General features: G+C 39.5%; 3 protein-coding genes and 2 pseudogenes across 4 annotated transcripts; all 5 read left to right on the forward strand.

The window, feature by feature from the left end:
- The first annotated feature begins 960 nt into the window (after positions 1 to 960).
- LOC111797254 (probable clathrin assembly protein At4g32285) lies at positions 961 to 17,031 on the forward strand. The gene is made up of 5 exons (XM_023680210.1): positions 961 to 1,016; positions 13,881 to 14,371; positions 15,090 to 15,599; positions 15,723 to 16,659; positions 16,816 to 17,031. Exons 2-5 carry the CDS (start codon positions 13,881 to 13,883, stop codon positions 16,825 to 16,827), a joined length of 1,950 nt encoding a protein of 649 aa, XP_023535978.1. The 5' UTR covers positions 961 to 1,016; the 3' UTR covers positions 16,828 to 17,031.
- LOC111797253 (probable clathrin assembly protein At4g32285) lies at positions 980 to 17,033 on the forward strand. 2 transcript variants are annotated; one of them, XM_023680208.1, is made up of 2 exons: positions 981 to 2,826; positions 16,688 to 17,033. In XM_023680208.1, exons 1-2 carry the CDS (start codon positions 1,017 to 1,019, stop codon positions 16,825 to 16,827), a joined length of 1,950 nt encoding a protein of 649 aa, XP_023535976.1. In that variant the 5' UTR covers positions 981 to 1,016; the 3' UTR covers positions 16,828 to 17,033. The 2 variants fall into 2 exon arrangements, with proteins under 2 accessions (XP_023535977.1, XP_023535976.1); XM_023680209.1 differs by lacking the exon at positions 16,688 to 17,033 and having other exon boundaries at positions 980 to 3,168.
- LOC111797257 lies at positions 4,730 to 6,097 on the forward strand (annotated as a pseudogene).
- On the forward strand, positions 8,779 to 12,633 carry LOC111797255 (annotated as a pseudogene).
- A 3,175-nt stretch (positions 17,034 to 20,208) lies between the features above and the next one.
- On the forward strand, positions 20,209 to 23,294 carry LOC111797710 (G-type lectin S-receptor-like serine/threonine-protein kinase SD2-5). The gene has a single exon (XM_023680818.1). The coding sequence runs from the start codon at positions 20,677 to 20,679 to the stop codon at positions 23,140 to 23,142; it is 2,466 nt and encodes an 821-aa protein (XP_023536586.1). The 5' UTR covers positions 20,209 to 20,676; the 3' UTR covers positions 23,143 to 23,294.
- The last annotated feature ends 2,024 nt before the right edge of the window (positions 23,295 to 25,318 follow it).

Below are 25,318 nucleotides of genomic sequence, written 5' to 3' on the forward strand. Positions count from 1 at the left end.
AACTAAATTATAGATCCATGTTGGGATAAATATATATTTTTTTATTTTTTTATTTGACGAATACTTATAAAAAGTATCAAATATATCGATTTAAAAAATTACCGCAGTTACCCAATTTAATTTAAAATGATGGTAAAAGTGGGTTAAATTTGGAGGAAAATAATAAAGTCAGTAAAAAAAAAAAAAGGAATGAAAAATTACCGCCGCAAGACCGTAAACCGTACGCGTCGTATGCGCGATTATGCCTTTCTTCCGACACGTCCCTTCCGCCTTCCATAAAATGGCTCTCCTTTTTCCATTTCACCAAATTTTAAAATTAATTTCAGTTTTTTTTTTTTTTTTTTTTTTTTTATATTTGAAACAGAAAAATAATTTTGAGTAAAAAAAAAAACATTTTTGAGTTTTTATTTTTTAATTATCAATACTTCACGTCGTTGGGTAATAAAATTTAAGCTACAGAAATTAAATGCATTATATAATAGTTTTAACATTTTCATTGCTAAATTAATTTCAGATCTGTGATTGGAAAAAATGGACGGCCAAGATCGATTTCATTGATCTGCAACTACCCTCCACCTAGATCCACCCATTTCCCACTGCAAAACACCGACTCCGATAACATCGCTCCGAATCTCTCACTTTCTTTTCCTCCGCGCAGTCACTTTTTCCCTCTCTTCTTCCCTTCTCTCTCATCTCCTTGCATTTTTCACCTCCCTTTTCTTGCTGTTTCATTGGAAAGCCTCCGTCAATTCGGCGGCCGTCGCGTCGATCTGAAGGATTTCGTTGCAGATCCACGATATTCAGCCTCCGGTGCTGGTAAGCTCGATGATTTTGGTGGTTTTCTCGTTTGGGATAGCGGTGAGTTCCTTCAGTGGTTGATTTATGCGAGTTTTAAGCAATTTTTTGCTGTTTTGATATTTTTTTAGTTGTGTGGACTGTTTGCTAAGGGAGGGTAGTGAGGATCGAGTCCGAGAGGAAGCGGGGAGTTTGGTGAGGGTTTTGTTGAGACTGTCGAGATGGCGCCTAGTACGATCCGGAAGGCGATCGGGGCGGTGAAGGACCAGACGAGTATTGGAATTGCGAAGGTTGCGAGTAATACGGCGCCGGACCTTGAGGTGGCGATCGTGAAGGCCACTAGCCATGACGATGATCCGGCCAGTGAGAAGTATATTAGGGAGATTTTGAGCCTGACATCTTATTCTCGTGGTTATGTGAATGCGTGTGTGGTGGCGATTTCAAAGCGTCTGGCCAAAACGAGGGACTGGATTGTGGCGCTCAAGGCACTCATACTTGTGCACAGGTTGTTGAATGAAGGAGACCCGGTGTTTCAGGACGAGATCTTGTATGCCACTAGAAGGGGTACGAGGCTGTTGAATATGTCTGACTTTAAGGATGAAGCTCATTCGAGCTCATGGGATCACTCAGCTTTTATTCGAACTTATGCATTTTACTTAGATCAACGACTGGAATTGGTGTTGTTTGAAAAGAAAGGTGGTAGTGCAAAGGGAAATTCCCGTGGGGATGATAGATTTGATGGAAGAGATGACTTTAGATCTCCGCCCCCGAGGCCCTATGATAACGGTTATGGCGAGTATAGGAGCGAGAGAGAGTACGGAAACTATGGTGGGATGAGGAGGTCGAGATCTTTTGGTGACGTAGGAGAATCAATGGAGAGGGAGGGGCAGGGGCGTAACAAGGGGCCTGTGACCCCATTGAGGGAAATGTCAATCGAGAGAATTTTCGGTAAGATGGGACATTTGCAGAGATTGTTGGATAGATTCTTGTCGTGTCGACCGACGGGGTTGGCGAAGAGTAGTAGGATGATTTTGTATGCTTTGTATCCTCTAGTGAGGGAGAGTTTTCAGTTGTATGCAGATATTTGCGAGGTTTTGGCTGTTTTGCTTGACAAATTCTTTGATATGGAGTATTCTGACTGTATGAAGGCATTTGATGCATATGGTAGTGCAGCCAAGCAGATTGATGAGCTAATTGCATTCTATAATTGGTGTAAAGACACAGGAGTTGCTAGATCCTCCGAGTATCCAGAGGTGCAGAGAATTACCAGCAAGTTACTGGAGACATTGGAGGAATTTCTAAGGGAAAGAGGGAAGGCGCCAAAGAGCCCCGAGAGGGAGCCACCTCCGCCCGCTCCTCAAGAGGAAGAACCAGTGCCTGATATGAATGAAATAAAGGCTCTTCCTCCACCTGAAAATTATACTCCACCTCCGCCCGAACCGGAGCCCCAGCCTGCACCTATACCTCAACCACAAGTCACGGAAGACTTGGTGAATCTGAGAGATGATGCAGTTAGTGCAGATGCTCAAGGTAACAAGCTGGCACTGGCTCTGTTTGCTGGCCCAGCAGCTAATGGGGCAAATGGATCCTGGGAAGCTTTCCCTTCTGATGGACAGCCAGAAGTAACCTCTGCCTGGCAGACCCCGGCTGCTGAACCTGGCAAAGCCGATTGGGAGTTGGCGTTGGTTGAGACAGCCAGCAATTTATCGAGGCAGAAGGCAGCGCTTGGCGGTGGACTCGACCCATTGTTGCTAAATGGCATGTATGATCAAGGAATGGTCAGGCAGCACACTAGCACTGCACAGCTGAGCGGTGGAAGCGCTAGCAGTGTAGCATTACCAGGCCCTGGAAACAGCAAAACTCCTGTACTGGCTCTTCCAGCTCCCGATGGAACCGTCCAGGCTGTGAACCAGGATCCTTTCGCTGCATCATTAAGCGTTCCACCACCTTCATACGTGCAAATGGTGGAGATGGAGAAAAAACAGCATATGCTGGTGCAGGAACAGCAGTTATGGCAGCAGTATGCAAGAGATGGGATGCAGGGGCAGAGCAGTTTGAACAAAATGAGTAACCCCCCAGGTTACTACAACACGGCAGCCGGACCAATGGCTCCGATGCCCTACGGGATGCCTCCGATGAACGGCAGCGGGTATTACTACATTCCTCAATGATATCTACGCATGCCTTCTACACACATATATATACTATGTTCATCCTGTATTTGTAGTGTATTTCTTTGGCTAAATGATATAATTTTTGTTTCCTTTTGCTGTTTGTGCCAGAAATGGTGTGGAACTTTGTTTGACTGTGGACAGCTGAAATTGTTTTATTTATGGCTTTTGATAATGGAAGTCTCATAAATCCCTACTCTAATTGAGAGCATCCGCTCGTAAATTTCTCGTTCTTAGTCGAGAGTATATATTTTAACTTAAATTTTCATGGTTTGATTGAAGTACCCTTATAAGTTTTCAAAAAAATGTAATATATATAACAAGATTAGCGTATGAATTTGTATATTTTTATGTAACGAGATCTAAATTTTTTAAATATTTAGTAGGTTTTTGAACTTATTTTTTAGTGTTTGGTATGATTATGGCCTAAACTTTTAATTTAATAAAATTAAATAAATTAGAAGAAAGAAATTCCACCATCAAATAGTGGAGGATCCTTTTCTTTTTATGCCTTCTTTTCCAAAAGTGATGACTCAGAAGTGAGAGGAGGGAGAGGAGAGAGAAAACGACAAGGTTTGGTAAAAATAAATGGTAAATATTTCAAGGCCCCCTTTGGTTCTAATACATGGTAAATATTTAAGACGGTAATTAAGAATTTATTTACTGAGACGGGCTCGAATTTATTACAGGGAGATAAAAAGGTAATCACCCGTCCAAAACTCGTGCCTGTTCTCCAACTCCCCGCGTAAATCCCCCTCCCTCTGCTCATTTTCCTCCCTATTTTTCGGCCACCGACGGCCAAAAATCTACAAACCGAGGAGATCGTCGGGAATGTACGGTGGCTCTACGCTGCCATTCCGGCGTTTTTTTCGCTTCATTATCTTTCACTCACTGAACAACTGTTTTCAGCTCGCTTTTAAACTCCAGCGATTGAAGAATGTCGTTTTTGCTTATTCGAGGCCGTTAACGATCGATCGGATTCTTATCGTGCAGGTAAGTTTGAAAGCTTAGCGTGTTTTTTTGTTTCTCCTTATAAACTCTTGTCAGTTTTTTTCTTAATATGCGATTGCTTAGTGCTAGTTTGTAGCCAATGATTCATGGATTCGAACGAGAACAATGATATATGATGATTTTTCTGTATATATATATATATATATATATATATTTTTGTGTTCGTTGAATCCTTAGATTGGGAGGGGCTATATCGTGATTGAAGTAGTGAGTTTGAGAGAGCTGTATCGACATAGAACAGTAGAATAGTAGGAGGATTTTGACATATAGAATAGTAGGATGATTTTGATGCGCTGTGCCCTCTAGTGGAGGAGAGTTTTGAGTTGTATTCGGATATTTATGAAGTCTTGGCTCTTTTGCATGATAAGTTCCTTGGTATGGAGCATCCGGACTGTGTCAAGGCATTTGATGCGTATGATATTGCAGGGAAGCAGATTGATGAGCTCTCTGTGTTTTATAAATTGGTGTAAAGATGTAGGTGTTGTAAGGTCTTCTAAGTATCTAGAGGTTCGGAGAATTGACTGCAAGGTATTGGAGACATTGGATACGTTTGTTAAGGACAGAGCAAAAGACTGACGAATCGAGAGGAGGAGCAACGTTTACCTTGTTGAGGATTACTGAGAGGAGTACTCTCCTTTGGTTAATTAAGAGGAAAATCATGAGTTTATGACTAAGAAACACTATTTCCATTGGTATCAAGTCTTTAGAGGAAACTAAAACAAACCAAAAGCAAAGCCATGAGAGCTTGCTTATGAAGTAAATAATACCGTACTATTGTGGAGATTCCTGATTCTTAATATGGTATCAGAACTATGCTCTTAACTTAATCATGCCAATAAAATCAGTCGAACAAAGAAGTTGTGAGCCTCAAAGGGATACTTTGTTCGAGGGCTCTAGAGAAAGAGTTGATTCTCGATTAAGGGGGAGGATATTCAATTGCAGCTCTGGAGAAAGAGGTCTCAAGGGAGGCTCTATAGTGTACTTTTTTCGAGAAAAAGATGGTTGAGGATTATGGAGAGGAATTTCATGAACTAATTCCTGCTTTACCTCTAGGAAGAGCCAGTGCCTGATATGAATGAAATAAAAGCTCTACCTCTCCACCTCAAAATTATACTTGAACCTCCTCCTGAGCCCAAACCTCAACAACAATTCGTAGAAGACTTGGTCAATTTGAGAGACGATGCTGTTAGTTCAGATGATCAAGGTCATAGTCGTCTGGCACTGGCTTTGTTTGCTGGCTCAGCAGCTAATGGCACAAATGAATCCCGGGAAGCTTTCCCTTCTTCCAATCGACAGCCAGAAGTAACCCATGGCACGGCAGACGCCTGCTGCTGAACATGGGAAAGCGGATTGGGAATTGGCCTTCATATAGACGGCAAGCAATTTAATGAGGTAGAGAGCAGCACTTGGTGGTGGATTTGATCCATTATTGTTACATGGCATGTATGATCAAAGAATAGTTAGACTGCATACCAGCACTGCCCAATTAAGTGGTGGAAGTGCTAGCAGTCTACCAACAACAAAACTCCTGATTTGGCTCTTCCAGCCCCAGATGGAACCATTCAAACGGTTAATCAGGATCCTTTCGCCCCCATCGTAAAGCATCCCGCCTCCGTCATATGTGCAAATGGTCGATATGGAGAAGAAACTACAACTTGTAGTTGAGCAACAACAAATATGGTAGCAGTATACAAGTGATGAATGTTAGGAACTACGAACCTCCACAATGATATGATATTGTCTATTTTAAACATAAGTTATCGTAGCTTTGCTTTTTGTTTAACCAAAAGGCTTGATAAAAGATGCAGGGCAAGACTAGTTTGACCAAAATCAGTAACCACTCGAGTTACTTCGCTGCGGGACCAGTGATTCGAGTGCCCTATGGAATGCCTTGGGTTAGGAGTGAGTGGGTATTACTACACTCAGTGATGCCTACCTTTGCCTGGCATCCTTACTCTCCTCGTTGTGTTATAGCTCTATTAAATTCCTAAACTTTCATCCGGTCACTAGTTAGAAATCAATTATTCTCTTGGCGATAAATTCAAATTTTATGTCTAATATAATTTTAAGCTTTTAAATTAAATTTATAATTTAAAAAGTTTACGGGTATGTATAGTATCATTCAACTAATCCATAATTATTTGCTTCATAAAGTTTATTTCAAGAACCAGGCATTGATGGGTATTATTGGAGCTTCTTAGCTGTGGATTGTTGGACTTCGCAGCCCTGCGGAATACTGCTGAAATTCGCATGTGGTTTACAGGTACGCATCTGCTTCATAGTAATAAAATATTTACATCCAGAAATTATTGAAATTGTTTATTATCTGTTGCCTGATGGATTTGGTATTTAAAATTATTGTTTTTAATTCTTATTTGTTGGCTTGGACTAGAGTTAAGGGGGCAACAACGTTGAGAATATCAGCCTTGTCCTAATTTGAAAGCCAAGGGTTGGGAGAAAAGGTTAAATTATTAGTGATAATAATAATTTTTAAATTAGAAAAGAGTGAATATATTTTCGAAATTTATATGAAAAATATTAATACATGCTTTTTATTCTATTTTTTTTAATAGGAAAATCAATTGAAATTTATATAAAATTTAAAGTAATATTAAAATATCATTAAGAATAAATGAAAAGGAGCTTGGAGAAAACAAGGGAATAGCGGTGTCATAATGGTCCAAGTGTTGAAAACCGACATCATATGAATGTTGCCGTCCTGGCACATAGGAAAAAGAAATTCAAATAATAGTCTTGGATATTATTTTATTAAGGAAATTTCAACCCTCATTTAGGGCTAAATTTGCAATTCAATTAACATACTCGAAATTTGAACCTCTTAATCCATAGTGGATAAAAACCTTGAACTTCTATAGGACTTATAGCATAGCATTGTTTAGTGAGCTCGTAGTTAAGGGTTGACCTTATAGGAGACTGTGAGATCCTACATCGGTTGGAGAGGAGAACGAAACACTCTTTATAAGGGTGTGGAAACTTCTCCTATCAGATGCGTTTTAAAATCTTGAGGAAAAGTCTAAAGATGGTAATATCCGTTAGCAATGAGTTTGTGCTGTTACAAATGGTATCAGAGTCTGTCATTGTGCGGTGTGCCAACGAAGATGCTAGGCCTCCAAGGGGGTGGATTATGAGATCTCACATCGGTTGGAGAGGGGAACGAAGCATTCTTTATAAAAGTGTGGAAACCTCTCCCTAATAGATGCGTTTTAGAACTTTGAATGAAAGCCTAAAAAGGACAATATCTGCTAGCGGTGGGCTTGAGTTGTTACTGAGACCGAGAACCTTTCTTTCCGTGATGTACTTTTCCGCTTATTGTACAACTAGCCAACTAGCAAAAGAGCGAGAGAAAGAAATATTTTCCAATTGAGAGGAAACATAACATACTACGAAGTCTATCCAGGTAATATGTTCCAAATTATTGTAAATACTCATTTTTATGTACCTCCCAACAAAACTGTCCTTTTGTCCCCTAAAGGGTACAAATAGAATTTAAACTCACATGGATTTTATACCATATAGCAATATGGTAAATAATAGTGACATGTACTAAATTAGGGAACTAGATCCAATATAAAATATTCCCCACAATGAATAAAATTAGATGTCGGTGCTTAATAGGTCATGTGAATCTCGAAATGTGAGGTTTCCTTAATAAGATACGACTTTTTTTTATGTCTTAATATGAACAAATCATGATTTTTATGACGAGAATTGATGTGGTGTCTAATGAATCATGTCTGGATTTAAATGCTATTAGCATGTCATAAAATTATATGGATCAGTATTTTTATCATATATACTTAGTGTTTGAAGTTTGTGATTTGTTTATTTAATTTCTAAACTTTCGAGATTATATAAAATTCTTAAGTTTAATTTTGTTTTTATTAAGTTCAAATTGTATTAGATATAAGTCTAAATTTTATGTTTAATAAATTATTAAAAGATTTGTGATTTAAAAAAAAAAATGAAAGTTTAAGAATTAAATTTATAATTTTGAAAGTTTAGGAATTATAAATCATTAATAAATAATCTAAATGGATTTATATATAAATATTTTAAAATTTAAATTGTTGCAAATATAAATTAATATTTGGGGTAATAATTAACCACAGTTGCGCAATTGAATTAAAAATGACGGTAAAGTTGGATTTACCGAGGAATATATATATATATATATATATATATTTTTGTGTTCGTTGAATCCTTAGATTGGGAGGGGCTATATCGTGATTGAAGTAGTGAGTTTGAGAGAGCTGTATCGACATAGAACAGTAGAATAGTAGGAGGATTTTGACATATAGAATAGTAGGATGATTTTGATGCGCTGTGCCCTCTAGTGGAGGAGAGTTTTGAGTTGTATTCGGATATTTATGAAGTCTTGGCTCTTTTGCATGATAAGTTCCTTGGTATGGAGCATCCGGACTGTGTCAAGGCATTTGATGCGTATGATATTGCAGGGAAGCAGATTGATGAGCTCTCTGTGTTTTATAAATTGGTGTAAAGATGTAGGTGTTGTAAGGTCTTCTAAGTATCTAGAGGTTCGGAGAATTGACTGCAAGGTATTGGAGACATTGGATACGTTTGTTAAGGACAGAGCAAAAGACTGACGAATCGAGAGGAGGAGCAACGTTTACCTTGTTGAGGATTACTGAGAGGAGTACTCTCCTTTGGTTAATTAAGAGGAAAATCATGAGTTTATGACTAAGAAACACTATTTCCATTGGTATCAAGTCTTTAGAGGAAACTAAAACAAACCAAAAGCAAAGCCATGAGAGCTTGCTTATGAAGTAAATAATACCGTACTATTGTGGAGATTCCTGATTCTTAATATGGTATCAGAACTATGCTCTTAACTTAATCATGCCAATAAAATCAGTCGAACAAAGAAGTTGTGAGCCTCAAAGGGATACTTTGTTCGAGGGCTCTAGAGAAAGAGTTGATTCTCGATTAAGGGGGAGGATATTCAATTGCAGCTCTGGAGAAAGAGGTCTCAAGGGAGGCTCTATAGTGTACTTTTTTCGAGAAAAAGATGGTTGAGGATTATGGAGAGGAATTTCATGAACTAATTCCTGCTTTACCTCTAGGAAGAGCCAGTGCCTGATATGAATGAAATAAAAGCTCTACCTCTCCACCTCAAAATTATACTTGAACCTCCTCCTGAGCCCAAACCTCAACAACAATTCGTAGAAGACTTGGTCAATTTGAGAGACGATGCTGTTAGTTCAGATGATCAAGGTCATAGTCGTCTGGCACTGGCTTTGTTTGCTGGCTCAGCAGCTAATGGCACAAATGAATCCCGGGAAGCTTTCCCTTCTTCCAATCGACAGCCAGAAGTAACCCATGGCACGGCAGACGCCTGCTGCTGAACATGGGAAAGCGGATTGGGAATTGGCCTTCATATAGACGGCAAGCAATTTAATGAGGTAGAGAGCAGCACTTGGTGGTGGATTTGATCCATTATTGTTACATGGCATGTATGATCAAAGAATAGTTAGACTGCATACCAGCACTGCCCAATTAAGTGGTGGAAGTGCTAGCAGTCTACCAACAACAAAACTCCTGATTTGGCTCTTCCAGCCCCAGATGGAACCATTCAAACGGTTAATCAGGATCCTTTCGCCCCCATCGTAAAGCATCCCGCCTCCGTCATATGTGCAAATGGTCGATATGGAGAAGAAACTACAACTTGTAGTTGAGCAACAACAAATATGGTAGCAGTATACAAGTGATGAATGTTAGGAACTACGAACCTCCACAATGATATGATATTGTCTATTTTAAACATAAGTTATCGTAGCTTTGCTTTTTGTTTAACCAAAAGGCTTGATAAAAGATGCAGGGCAAGACTAGTTTGACCAAAATCAGTAACCACTCGAGTTACTTCGCTGCGGGACCAGTGATTCGAGTGCCCTATGGAATGCCTTGGGTTAGGAGTGAGTGGGTATTACTACACTCAGTGATGCCTACCTTTGCCTGGCATCCTTACTCTCCTCGTTGTGTTATAGCTCTATTAAATTCCTAAACTTTCATCCGGTCACTAGTTAGAAATCAATTATTCTCTTGGCGATAAATTCAAATTTTATGTCTAATATAATTTTAAGCTTTTAAATTAAATTTATAATTTAAAAAGTTTACGGGTATGTATAGTATCATTCAACTAATCCATAATTATTTGCTTCATAAAGTTTATTTCAAGAACCAGGCATTGATGGGTATTATTGGAGCTTCTTAGCTGTGGATTGTTGGACTTCGCAGCCCTGCGGAATACTGCTGAAATTCGCATGTGGTTTACAGGTACGCATCTGCTTCATAGTAATAAAATATTTACATCCAGAAATTATTGAAATTGTTTATTATCTGTTGCCTGATGGATTTGGTATTTAAAATTATTGTTTTTAATTCTTATTTGTTGGCTTGGACTAGAGTTAAGGGGGCAACAACGTTGAGAATATCAGCCTTGTCCTAATTTGAAAGCCAAGGGTTGGGAGAAAAGGTTAAATTATTAGTGATAATAATAATTTTTAAATTAGAAAAGAGTGAATATATTTTCGAAATTTATATGAAAAATATTAATACATGCTTTTTATTCTATTTTTTTTAATAGGAAAATCAATTGAAATTTATATAAAATTTAAAGTAATATTAAAATATCATTAAGAATAAATGAAAAGGAGCTTGGAGAAAACAAGGGAATAGCGGTGTCATAATGGTCCAAGTGTTGAAAACCGACATCATATGAATGTTGCCGTCCTGGCACATAGGAAAAAGAAATTCAAATAATAGTCTTGGATATTATTTTATTAAGGAAATTTCAACCCTCATTTAGGGCTAAATTTGCAATTCAATTAACATACTCGAAATTTGAACCTCTTAATCCATAGTGGATAAAAACCTTGAACTTCTATAGGACTTATAGCATAGCATTGTTTAGTGAGCTCGTAGTTAAGGGTTGACCTTATAGGAGACTGTGAGATCCTACATCGGTTGGAGAGGAGAACGAAACACTCTTTATAAGGGTGTGGAAACTTCTCCTATCAGATGCGTTTTAAAATCTTGAGGAAAAGTCTAAAGATGGTAATATCCGTTAGCAATGAGTTTGTGCTGTTACAAATGGTATCAGAGTCTGTCATTGTGCGGTGTGCCAACGAAGATGCTAGGCCTCCAAGGGGGTGGATTATGAGATCTCACATCGGTTGGAGAGGGGAACGAAGCATTCTTTATAAAAGTGTGGAAACCTCTCCCTAATAGATGCGTTTTAGAACTTTGAATGAAAGCCTAAAAAGGACAATATCTGCTAGCGGTGGGCTTGAGTTGTTACTGAGACCGAGAACCTTTCTTTCCGTGATGTACTTTTCCGCTTATTGTACAACTAGCCAACTAGCAAAAGAGCGAGAGAAAGAAATATTTTCCAATTGAGAGGAAACATAACATACTACGAAGTCTATCCAGGTAATATGTTCCAAATTATTGTAAATACTCATTTTTATGTACCTCCCAACAAAACTGTCCTTTTGTCCCCTAAAGGGTACAAATAGAATTTAAACTCACATGGATTTTATACCATATAGCAATATGGTAAATAATAGTGACATGTACTAAATTAGGGAACTAGATCCAATATAAAATATTCCCCACAATGAATAAAATTAGATGTCGGTGCTTAATAGGTCATGTGAATCTCGAAATGTGAGGTTTCCTTAATAAGATACGACTTTTTTTTATGTCTTAATATGAACAAATCATGATTTTTATGACGAGAATTGATGTGGTGTCTAATGAATCATGTCTGGATTTAAATGCTATTAGCATGTCATAAAATTATATGGATCAGTATTTTTATCATATATACTTAGTGTTTGAAGTTTGTGATTTGTTTATTTAATTTCTAAACTTTCGAGATTATATAAAATTCTTAAGTTTAATTTTGTTTTTATTAAGTTCAAATTGTATTAGATATAAGTCTAAATTTTATGTTTAATAAATTATTAAAAGATTTGTGATTTAAAAAAAAAAATGAAAGTTTAAGAATTAAATTTATAATTTTGAAAGTTTAGGAATTATAAATCATTAATAAATAATCTAAATGGATTTATATATAAATATTTTAAAATTTAAATTGTTGCAAATATAAATTAATATTTGGGGTAATAATTAACCACAGTTGCGCAATTGAATTAAAAATGACGGTAAAGTTGGATTTACCGAGGAACATTATAATGATATTCCAATAAAAGAGTGACCGTGTTGACCAACGCCGGCGGTAAAGAATTAAGAATAAAAGAAAAATTACCGCCGTAATACCGTAAAACCGAACACGTCGAATGCGCGATTATGCCTTTCTTCCGACACGCAGCCTCCACCTTCCATAAAATGTCTCTCGTTTTTCTCTATTTCACCAAATTTCAAATTTAGATTTTAAGTTTTTTCAGAAAAATAAAAATTATAACTAATTTTAAAATTGTTTGAAATTTGTGTACGCTGAAACTAAAATGTCCCGTATTTAAGGATTAATGCGGTTTTAAGCGATTTGTGTGTGTTTCAGATCTGTGATGGAGAAAATGAACGGTCAAGATCGGTTTCATTTCTCTGCTACTACTACCCCCACCTAGATCCACCCATTTCCCACTGCAAAACACCGACTCCGNCATTTTTGAGTTTTTATTTTTTAATTATCAATACTTCACGTCGTTGGGTAATAAAATTTAAGCTACAGAAATTAAATGCATTATATAATAGTTTTAACATTTTCATTGCTAAATTAATTTCAGATCTGTGATTGGAAAAAATGGACGGCCAAGATCGATTTCATTGATCTGCAACTACCCTCCACCTAGATCCACCCATTTCCCACTGCAAAACACCGACTCCGATAACATCGCTCCGAATCTCTCAACTCTTTCCTCTTCCGCTTTGTCGCTTTTTCCCTCTCTTCTTCCCTTCTCTCTCATCTCCTTGCATTTTCACCTCGCTTTTCTAGCTGTTTCCTTCCACAGCCTCCTTCAATTCGGCGGCCGTCGCGTCGATCTGAGGGATTTTGTTGCAGATCTACGATATTCAGCCTCCGTTGCTGGTAAGCTTGATGGTTTTGGTTGTTTTCTTGATGGTTTTGGCTGTGATTTATTTCAGTGGTTGATTTATGCGANCTTTCTTTTCCTCCGCGCAGTCACTTTTTCCCTCTCTTCTTCCCTTCTCTCTCATCTCCTTGCATTTTTCACCTCCCTTTTCTTGCTGTTTCATTGGAAAGCCTCCGTCAATTCGGCGGCCGTCGCGTCGATCTGAAGGATTTCGTTGCAGATCCACGATATTCAGCCTCCGGTGCTGGTAAGCTCGATGATTTTGGTGGTTTTCTCGTTTGGGATAGCGGTGAGTTCCTTCAGTGGTTGATTTATGCGAGTTTTAAGCAATTTTTTGCTGTTTTGATATTTTTTTAGTTGTGTGGACTGTTTGCTAAGGGAGGGTAGTGAGGATCGAGTCCGAGAGGAAGCGGGGAGTTTGGTGAGGGTTTTGTTGAGACTGTCGAGATGGCGCCTAGTACGATCCGGAAGGCGATCGGAGCGGTGAAGGATCAGACGAGTATTGGAATTGCGAAGGTTGCGAGTAATACGGCGCCGGACCTTGAGGTGGCGATCGTGAAGGCCACTAGCCATGACGATGATCCGGCCAGTGAGAAGTACATCCGGGAGATTTTGAGCCTGACATCGTATTCTCGTGGCTACGTGAGTGCGTGTGTGGTGGCGGTTTCGAAGCGTCTGGCCAAGACGAGGGATTGGATCGTGGCGCTCAAGGCACTCATACTTGTGCATAGGTTGTTGAATGAAGGGGACCCGGTGTTTCAGGAGGAGATCTTGTATGCCACTAGAAGGGGTACGAGGCTGTTGAATANAGATGGCGCCTAGTACGATCCGGAAGGCGATCGGGGCGGTGAAGGACCAGACGAGTATTGGAATTGCGAAGGTTGCGAGTAATACGGCGCCGGACCTTGAGGTGGCGATCGTGAAGGCCACTAGCCATGACGATGATCCGGCCAGTGAGAAGTACATCCGGGAGATTTTGAGCCTGACATCGTATTCTCGTGGCTACGTGAGTGCGTGTGTGGTGGCGGTTTCGAAGCGTCTGGCCAAGACGAGGGATTGGATCGTGGCGCTCAAGGCACTCATACTTGTGCATAGGTTGTTGAATGAAGGGGACCCGGTGTTTCAGGAGGAGATCTTGTATGCCACTAGAAGGGGTACGAGGCTGTTGAATATGTCTGACTTTAAGGATGAAGCTCATTCGAGCTCGTGGGATCACTCGGCTTTTATTCGAACTTATGCATTTTACTTGGATCAACGGTTGGAATTGGTGTTGTTTGAAAAGAAAGGTGGTAGTGCAAAGGGNTATTAGGGAGATTTTGAGCCTGACATCTTATTCTCGTGGTTATGTGAATGCGTGTGTGGTGGCGATTTCAAAGCGTCTGGCCAAAACGAGGGACTGGATTGTGGCGCTCAAGGCACTCATACTTGTGCACAGGTTGTTGAATGAAGGAGACCCGGTGTTTCAGGACGAGATCTTGTATGCCACTAGAAGGGGTACGAGGCTGTTGAATATGTCTGACTTTAAGGATGAAGCTCATTCGAGCTCGTGGGATCACTCGGCTTTTATTCGAACTTATGCATTTTACTTGGATCAACGGTTGGAATTGGTGTTGTTTGAAAAGAAAGGTGGTAGTGCAAAGGGAAATTCCCGTGGGGATGATAGATTTGATGGAAGAGATGACTTTAGATCTCCGCCCCCGAGGCCCTATGATAACGGTTATGGTGAGTATAGGGGCGAGAGAGAGTATGGAAACCATGGTGGGATGAGGAGGTCGAGATCTTTTGGTGACGTGGGGGAATCGATGGAGAGGGAGGGGCATGGGCGTAACAAGGGGCCTGTGACCCCATTGAGGGAAATGCCAATCGAGAGAATCTTCGGAAAGATGGGACATTTGCAGAGATTGTTGGATAGATTCTTGTCGTNATGGGATCACTCAGCTTTTATTCGAACTTATGCATTTTACTTAGATCAACGACTGGAATTGGTGTTGTTTGAAAAGAAAGGTGGTAGTGCAAAGGGAAATTCCCGTGGGGATGATAGATTTGATGGAAGAGATGACTTTAGATCTCCGCCCCCGAGGCCCTATGATAACGGTTATGGTGAGTATAGGAGCGAGAGAGAGTACGGAAACTATGGTGGGATGAGGAGGTCGAGATCTTTTGGTGACGTAGGAGAATCAATGGAGAGGGAGGGGCAGGGGCGTAACAAGGGGCCTGTGACCCCATTGAGGGAAATGTCAATCGAGAGAATTTTCGGTAAGATGGGACATTTGCAGAGATTGTTGGATAGATTCTTGTCGTGTCGACCGACGGGGTTGGCGAAGAGTAGTAGGATGATTTTGTATGCTTTGTATCCCCTAGTGAGGGAGAGTTTTCAGTTGTATGCAGATATTTGCGAGGTTTTGGCTGTTTTGCTTGACAAATTCTTTGATATGGAGTATTCTGACTGTATGAAGGCATTTGATGCATATGGTAGTGCAGCCAAGCAGATTGATGAGCTAATTGCATTCTATAATTGGTGTAAAGACACAGGAGTTGCTAGATCCTCCGAGTATCCAGAGGTGCAGAGAATTACCAGCAAGTTACTGGAGACATTGGAGGAATTTCTAAGGGAAAGAGGGAAGGCGCCAAAGAGCCCCGAGAGGGAGCCACNCGGAGTTGCTAGATCCTCTGAGTATCCAGAGGTGCAGAGAATTACCAGCAAGTTACTAGAGACATTGGAGGAATTTCTGAGGGAAAGAGGGAAGGCGCCAAAGAGCCCCGAGAGGGAGCCACCTCCGCCCGCTCCTCAAGAGGAAGAACCAGTGCCTGATATGAATGAAATAAAGGCTCTTCCCCCACCTGAAAATTATACTCCACCTCCGCCCGAACCGGAGCCCCAGCCTGCACCTATACCTCAACCACAAGTCACGGAAGACTTGGTGAATCTGAGAGATGATGCAGTTAGTGCAGATGCTCAAGGTAACAAGCTGGCACTGGCTCTGTTTGCTGGCCCAGCAGCTAATGGGGCAAATGGATCCTGGGAAGCTTTCCCTTCTGATGGACAGCCAGAAGTAACCTCTGCCTGGCAGACCCCGGCTGCTGAACCTGGCAAAGCCGATTGGGAGTTGGCGTTGGTTGAGACAGCCAGCAATTTATCGAGGCAGAAGGCAGCGCTTGGCGGTGGACTCGACCCATTGTTGCTAAATGGCATGTATGATCAAGGAATGGTCAGGCAGCACACTAGCACTGCACAGCTGAGCGGTGGAAGCGCTAGCAGTGTAGCATTACCAGGCCCTGGAAACAGCAAAACTCCTGTACTGGCTCTTCCAGCTCCCGATGGAACCGTCCAGGCTGTGAACCAGGATCCTTTCGCTGCATCATTAAGCGTTCCACCACCTTCATACGTGCAAATGGTGGAGATGGAGAAAAAACAGCATATGCTGGTGCAGGAACAGCAGTTATGGCAGCAGTATGCAAGAGATGGGATGCAGGGGCAGAGTAGTTTGAACAAAATGAGTAACCCCCCAGGTTACTACAACATGGCAGCCGGACCAATGGCCCCGATGCCGTACGGGATGCCTCCGATGAACGGCAGCGGGTATTACTACATTCNGTTATGGCAGCAGTATGCAAGAGATGGGATGCAGGGGCAGAGCAGTTTGAACAAAATGAGTAACCCCCCAGGTTACTACAACACGGCAGCCGGACCAATGGCTCCGATGCCCTACGGGATGCCTCCGATGAACGGCAGCGGGTATTACTACATTCCTCAATGATATCTACGCATGCCTTTTACACACATATATATATACTATGTTCATCCTGTATTTGTAGTGTATTTCTTTGCCTAAATGATATAATTTTTGCTTCCTTCTGCTGTTTGTGCCAGAAATAGTGGTGTGGGAACTTTGTTTGACTGTGGACAGCTGATATTGTTTTATGGCTTTTGATAATGGAAATCTCATAAATCCCTACTCTAATTTGAATGCTTTGATCTCTTCTGTAAATTTGCTTTGAGATCTTTGATGTTAAGATATTAGATTCACAACTTGTTGATAACTTGATGGTCTTAGTCCTTTCTTCATAGTAACCAGGTAAAATGATCCTCTAATCGATTGCCACGTGTACTCTTGATTTGGATTTTGCAGTCTAATGTACATTCCTGTAATTGGTTGTCTAATTTGCTTTCTTCCATGAATTGACTAATTATATATTATAAATGTCTTCAATGTTGCTGTATCTATCAAATGGTATTATTCTGTTTGGTTTTCTTGCTAACATTGTCTAAACTTTATTCTGGGTGACTTTGTCATTGAAATTCAATGTTTTGTAAGTTAAGAAACAATCAACACGTATCCGGGTTGATATGGTAATGATTACTCGTTGAATCTAGAAACTTTCATAAACGCTATGCGAATTCTTAGTTCACAAATGCTAAAACTCCTAAATCAAGTTGATCTCATTCCAATTTAACAATCTTACCGAAGAAATTATCTTATTGATGGTATATCCCAAGGCAAAAATATTCATTTGAGATTCAAATTATGGTTAATCATGGCATGAATTTTAGCTTTTATTCACATGTTTGTTAAAGTTGTCTTGCATCGATATCAAGTATCAACATCAATATTTTAATCTTTTAATCTACATCGAAACTTGATCTTACTGGGCCGACACTTTGGAGGCCGGCCCAAAAGGAATGTCCAGGCCCATTTGTTACTATTCTCAGCTGGCCCAATTTTACAGCCCGCCACTATTGGGCTTGAGCTGAGCTAGGAAAGGCCCAGCCAAAGCCCAAGACAAGGCTGTAGGGTATTTGAGTGTGTGAGGAGAGCTTGGAAGGCACCACAACCAAGTTCTCTCATTCAAGAGATTTTGAGGTTCCTTCTTCACCTTTCCCCCTTCAACCCTTTTGCTTGCTTTTTGGATGTTTGATTCGGGTGTTCATTTTTCCTTCCCGTGTGGCTCGGGACGGAAGAATCCCGTAAAATTTCTACTTTAAGGGTAATTTTGAAACATTTACGACATTTTATATGCAAGTGTTCATGTCACAATTTAATCTCTTAATGTTGTAGAATAGAGTGTTTTCTTCTCGAGAATAGTTCACATGACTACCGATTCAAATATTCATTTCATAGAATTCTTAAAAATGTACGTAAGTTAATCGAGACACCTACCGATATCAAAAATCTAGCAAGATTAGTTTAGATGATAGCAAAACGTCAGTTTCGTAGTATTAATATGAGATGTATGCAATATCAAGATAATCTTATAATCGCCTGTTCGAATTAAACAAAACGTTTTCTTTCTTCTGTCTCCACAGATACATACGATGCATTCGATTTCGTATCCCCTTCTTGATTCGCTTGAAACATGGGAATATTTTTACACTAAAGTTGATTGATTATTGGTTTCTCCAAAGACTATTCCATGTTTGAAAGAGTGCTTTAAGAGCACAAAAGCCAAAGTCTTAAAGTAAGCGACTTTTTCTATTTTCTTTTCCCTCATTTTTCAAACCAAATTAAAGTTCATTCAAATTTTCATTAAACATTTATTAAACCTAAAAATTTTCAAATTTAAAATTATCGAAACACAATTGATATCTTATCTAGTTCGTTTGAATTGGTTTAAAATTTTAATTTAATTTTATACGATTTTGTCGTAATTTTTTAATTTTCTTTTTGGTATTTGCATGCAATTTGACATATAATATTATATATATATATATATATATATATATATATATATATACGCAAAGCACAAGGAAGACAAAATTACTTAAAACTTTAAAAATTATCACATGCTTGTTTTCTTAGTTTATGACAAATTTGTCCTTTTGTCACTATTTTCCATTTAGTTGCTTTTTTTTTTTTTTTTTTTTTTTNTTCAATATATATATATTTAAAAGAATTATTTTCCTCGAATTAATAAAAAAGGGAGAAAACTCGACAAGGCTCTATTTCACTGCATTGACCTTAAACTCGCCTTAATCAAAAAAATTATTTGTCGGGTTATCTATTATTTTCATTAAAAAAAATCCATTAATTTTCAAATCAGGAAGAATAAATTTTTTCTGGGTAATTAACAATATAGTTTTGCACTTCCAATTTTGCTATTTTAAAAAAATTCTAAAGATTATAAGTACGGGATGACGATTGATACATGCCAGGGAAATAAATAATCCATAAATTTAATTATTATCCAATTGTGAAAATAAAAAATTAAAAAAATACGACCAAAACATTAATTAAGTCTAGTTAAATTTTAATTTGGGGTTTCCGTTTGGAATCGAATTAAAATAATTTAATTTTCCAAAGTGCAATAAAAAATTAAATAAATAAATAAATACTCAACTTGGAGGCAACCAACCAAGAAGATTGAAGCATGTGGGTATCAATATTTTTCAAACTTAGAAAATATAAATAAAAATTGCATTATTTATTACCTACAAATATATATATATATATATATATATATATATATACTACAACCTATCAGCTCCCCCACTACTATCCTTCCATTTAATTAAATTATCCCAATTAAAATTAATTATTTTATTTTGGTATGGTTGGAATAATATAATTTTATTTAAAATTAATCATGGCTTAATTAAAAGAATAATATTTTTTAAATTCAACCCATAAAAAACTTCAAAATTTTCGTTGATAATTCAAATTCTCAAGCATACATAATACTTATAGCTCAAGTAATAACTCTATTTTCGGGTTGGTCTGGTTGACCCAACCAAAAAATATCACGAGCCAATCCGAATTTTTTATTTTAAAAAAATCTAACATAACCCAACTTTTATAGTTTGGGTTCGGTTGTAATCGATTGGTTTGGTTGACCTGATAAAAAAAAATATACTAACTAACCCCAATTTTCAATTTTTCAAAATTTCAAATTCGATTGGGTAATTCAAGCTCAAGTCTTATGAACGCCCTTAACAGTACGTTATCAATTTTTCAAATCGAACTCTAGACGAGAAAAGAACGAATTATAAACCTTAAAACTCCCCTAATTCAAGAACAATAAGTTAAAATGATGATCATACCAAAAAAAAATTGAGAAATTTATGATCCCAACACCAAATTTAGATTATAATATATGAAGGCTTTGGATCTTCATCTTTTGGGATCTTCCAAGCGATGGAGAAAAAGAAAGAAAGGGAAGCAAATCATTTAATATTATGACTGACGAACCCCATATGAACGCTTTGCTCATCTTTCCTTTGGTGGGTGAGAAGAAAATGGCGGTATCTCTCACAACATGGACACAGGACAAACAATTCCTTCCCAACAATCCTTTATTTTTCTGCCCTTTTCAGACCAGCGTAGAAGAAGAACCACCCACAGCCCCTCTCTTCCTCGTACAACCTCGAGCTCTGGTCCTTTTGCACAATCTCCACAGATAAGTTCTTCTTCTTCCCCAAGTATTGACTTGATCGGACGCCATTCAAGCTCAGTGTTGTCTTGTTCTTCCATGGATTTCAAAATTAGTCAATACCCATTGTTGCTGACCTCTATTTGATGTCATTTCGCTGTGTTTTTGTGTGTTTTTGCGTTGTTTTCTTCATATTTGATTGATTTTCTCAACTGGGTCGAAGCTTGATTCTGAAATTCGTGATGGGTTCTTCAAATTTTTGTGGTTTAATCTGTTTTTTGAGCTGGTTTTATCTGTTCATCTTGATTCAATGTGGAGTATCCTTAGCAAGTACTAGGAGTTTTGGGAACATTTCTCCAGGGTTTCAAGGCTCTCAGATGAACTGGATTGATAACGATGGCTTGTTTCTTATGTCCAATAACTCTAAATTTGGGTTTGGATTTGTGACTACTCAAGATGTTACAAGGTTTTCACTGGCTATCATCCACACAGGCAGCTTACGAGTTGTTTGGTCGGCCAATAGGGCCTCCCCTGTTCTTAATTCTGATAAGTTCACATTTGATGAGAAGGGAAATGCAATGTTGATGAAAGGTTCTTTGGTTGTTTGGTCTACAAATTCAAGTGACAAAGGGGTTTCTGCTTTGGAGTTGCAGAACTCGGGGAATTTGGTTTTACGAGCAAACGATAGCGATCGAGGTATCGTTTGGGAGAGTTTTAGCTATCCAACTGATACCCTTTTATCAGGGCAGGATTTTGTTGAAGGAATGAAACTTGTGAGTGATCTTAGCAACAATAACTTGAGTTATTCCCTTGAAATGATATCTGGTGATCTGATTCTATCAGCTGGCTTTCGACCCCCGCAGCCTTACTGGTCGATGGCTAAGGAGAATCGAAAAACCGTTAATCGGAACGGTGGAGCTGTTTCCTCGGTGAATCTTGATTCGAACTCTTGGAAGTTCTATGATCGAAACAATGTCTTGCTCTGGCAATTCATCTTCTCAAATAAAGTGAATGAAAATGCTACTTGGATTGCTGTTTTAGGAGACGATGGCTTTATTTCGTTCTATAATCTTCAAGATTCCGGTGCTGCGTCGAGTATTAGGATACCTGAAGACTCTTGTAGCACACCGGAGCCGTGTGGCTCGTATTTTATATGTTATAGTGGGAATCGATGCCAATGCCCTACTGTTCTTAGCTCCAATCCGAATTGTCAGCCTGGGATTGTGTCTCCTTGTGATCGTTCGAATGGAAGTATCGAGCTTGTAAGTACGGGGTTTAGCCTAAAATATTTTGCACTTGGATTCCTACCATCGACTTCGACGACTGATTTAGATGGTTGCAAGGAATCGTGCATGAGCAACTGTTCTTGTCGGGCGTTGTTCTTCGAAAACCGAACAGGGAAGTGTTTCTTGTTGGACGACGTAGGTGGGTTTCAAAATGCAAACGAAAACTATGACTTTGTTTCATACATCAAGATCTTGAACAATGTAGGTAGCAGTGACGACAATGATCGGAGTAAAAATGGTGGAATGAACTCTCATATCGTGGCGATCATCGTTGTTTTTACAGTGTTCGTCATTTGTGGTCTAGTTTATTTGGCTTTTTGTTACTACAAGATGAAGAAGAAACCACCCGGAACTCCTCACGAGACGTCCGAGGATGATAGCTTCTTGAATGGTTTAACCAGGGCACCGATTCGTTATAGCTACGACGATCTTCAAAGTGCAACCAATAACTTTTCGATGAAGCTTGGTCAAGGGGGATTTGGGTCGGTATATCAAGGAGCTCTACCAGACGGAACCCGGCTTGCCGTGAAGAAATTGGAGGCGATCGGTCAGGGGAAGAAGGAGTTTCGAGCCGAAGTGAGCATAATCGGTAGCATCCATCATGTTCACTTGGTTAGGCTCAAAGGCTATTGTGCTGAAGGATCACACAAGCTTCTTGCTTATGAGTACATGGCTAATGGGTCATTGGACAAATGGATATTTAGGAAGAACAAAGAAGATTTTTTGTTAGATTGGAACACAAGGTTCAATATTGCATTAGGAACAGCTAAAGGATTAGCGTACCTACACGAAGATTGCGACGTGAAGATTATTCACTGTGATATCAAACCCGAAAACGTGCTTCTCGATGACAAGTTCCTTGCAAAAGTATCGGACTTCGGGCTTGCAAAGCTAATGACACACGAGCAAAGCCATGTTTTCACGACACTAAGAGGAACTCGAGGGTATCTAGCACCAGAGTGGATCACGAACTATGCTATATCAGAGAAGAGTGATGTTTATAGCTACGGGATGGTGTTGCTCGAGATAGTCGGGGGAAGAAAGAACTTCGACTCAACCGAAACGTCGGAAAAAGGCCATTTCCCATCATATGCTTTTAAAATGCTGGAAGAAGGAAGACTTGAAAACCTCCTTGATCCAAATTTGGTGATAAATGATGGTGATGAGAGAGTTTTTATAGCCATCAAAGTTGCTCTTTGGTGCATACAAGAAGATATGCACCTTAGGCCACCGATGACTCGAGTAGTCCAAATGCTCGAAGGCCTTTGTGTCGTTCCTCCGCCTCCGACTTCCTCCCCGCTCGGTTCTCGCCTGTTTTCAAGCTTCTTCAAATCAGTCAGTGAGGGAGGAACCTCTTCCGGGCCTTCCGACTGCAACAGCGATGCATATCTTTCGGCGGTGAAGCTATCCGGGCCAAGATGATTTCGGCGTATCGTATCGTTCATTCCACAGATGAGTTCTCTTATACTTCTTACATAACATCATATTCTTGTAAATTAGTTTTGCTGTTTGTTATGTACATTTTGAGTGCTGATTTTGTATGGTAAATTTGTTCTTCAAATAGTTTCACGAAACCGTTATTGTCCTCTTTAGACTTCCCCTCGAAGCTTTAAAACGCGTCTCGGGAAAAGTTTTCACACCTTTATAAAGGGTGTTTTGTTCTCCTCCCCACCCAATGTGGGATTCTCACAATTCACCCACTTCGGGACCCAGCGTCCTTACTGGCACACCGCCTCGTGTCTACCCACTTCGAGGAACAACCTCCTCATTAGCCCATCGTCCAGTGTCTGGCTCTGATACCATTTGTAACGGCCCAGGCCCACCGCTAGTAGATATTGTTCTCTTTGGACTTTCCCTTCCGGGCTTCCCCTCAAGGCTTTAAAATGGGTATGCTAGGGAAAGGTTCACACCCTTATAAAGGGTGTTTCGTTCTCCTCCCCACCCAATGTGGGATTCTCACAATCCACCCCCCCCCCCCCCCNTTATTGGCACACCGCCTCGTGTCTACCCTTTTCGGGCTCGTTGGCCCATCATCCGGTGTATGACTCTGATACCATTTGTAACGGCCCAGGCCCACTGCTAGCAGATATTGTTCTTTTTGGACTTTTCCTTTCGGGTTTCTCTCAAAGGTTTAAAACGCGTCTGCTAGGGAAAGGTTTTCACACACTTATAAAGGGTGTTTCGTTCTCCTCCCCAACCAACGTAGGATTCTCACACTCAACTTCTTCAAAACTCTGAAACTGCATCATCATGATCTCTTTGTCGTCGTCGTTCTTGTTGTCGTTGTCGTTGTCATCGTCGTCATATTTTGCTATATGATATGATAGGAAAAGGGAAGAGAGAGATGAAAATTTGGGGAGAAAATGTAGACATGAAGCATTTGGAATAAAGGGATTTGAACAATCATGTGTGTCCAAAAATGTAAGCTCATGGGTCAGTCGCGCCTTGAAATCCCCACCTTTTTTTTCCATTCATATCCTCACTCGTTCGGCCTTTTGTCTTCATCTCCTACTTTCGGAGAGAACGGAACGAAACATTCCTTATAAGGATGTAGAAACTTCTTCGTAGCTGACACGTTTTAAAATTGTGAAGCTGACAGCGGTATGTAACGAGCCCTAGTGGATAATATCTGCTAGCGGTGAGCTTGTGCTGTTATAAATAGTATTAGAGTCATATACCCTACAACATAGTCACGTTACGTGTTTCTTGCTTCTAAGAGTGAAAACTACTATCTCCACATATCAACACAGGCTCTTTTAGGTAAAGACGTTTTTTTGGGTGTTACACTACTTAACTAAAGACGTTTTTTTAGCTCAACAACATGTTCGTCGTTGAGGTACTCTCAAGTTGGCTATTAAAATAACATTTAAATCCTTCGTTTTATTATTTATCTCATCAATCATTATCGAAATAAACATATACATGATTAGAAGTAACTGAGTCGTTATAGCGTCGAGTTTCTTAATAGATGAAGCGTCGTTTCAAATAGGATGAAGTGGAATTGAGATGGGAAGTGGGGGACCTCAATGGCAGGGGTCCAACGTGGCATTGAGTACCACGTGTAGGGAAATGATTGGGCGAGGGAAGAAGAGAAAGTGGGGACCAGCAAAGAAAAGGGAAAGTTGGTTGGAATGTCCGGAGAGAAGGAAGAGTAGAGTGTAAGAAGGAGAAGAGGATAGAGAACATGCAGTGGTCGGAATGCACGCGCCTGTATCGCGTGGTGCCACCTAGCAGCCAATGCCCTCACGTGTTTCTCTCCCCCCTTGTCACGTGACTTTCCGGGGATTGTTTGGACTTGGCCTTACACTATCCTTATCCTCATTCTGGATAGGGATAACATTCTCCCATTCTACAAACATCCCATTCCCCATTTATTTCCCCATATACCAAAACCCTAATTTTTTTTCCTTAATGTGAAATATATTTAATAAATTATGAGTTGAATACATTTTATTTAATTAAAATAAACGTTCGTTCGTTCTAAAAAATCGAGATCTGGTTGTAAGAGCTCCTAAAGGAGCGGTTTTTGTTTCAACCGTTCTTAAAAAATAGTTGAATAAAACGAGATTAGATAACTATAATCCAGGTACGGGAATGA

Source organism: Cucurbita pepo, chromosome LG06 (assembly GCF_002806865.2).
Source record: "Cucurbita pepo subsp. pepo cultivar mu-cu-16 chromosome LG06, ASM280686v2, whole genome shotgun sequence".
In the NCBI taxonomy this organism is placed as follows: domain Eukaryota; kingdom Viridiplantae; phylum Streptophyta; class Magnoliopsida; order Cucurbitales; family Cucurbitaceae; genus Cucurbita; species Cucurbita pepo.

Excerpts from the sequence above, each read along its gene's own strand:
- LOC111797253 (XM_023680209.1), top strand. The coding sequence starts at position 1,017 with ATGGCGCCTAGTACGATCCGGAAGGCGATCGGGGCGGTGAAGGACCAG.
- LOC111797254 (XM_023680210.1), top strand. The coding sequence starts at position 13,881 with ATGGCGCCTAGTACGATCCGGAAGGCGATCGGGGCGGTGAAGGACCAG.
- LOC111797710 (XM_023680818.1), top strand. The coding sequence starts at position 20,677 with ATGGGTTCTTCAAATTTTTGTGGTTTAATCTGTTTTTTGAGCTGGTTT.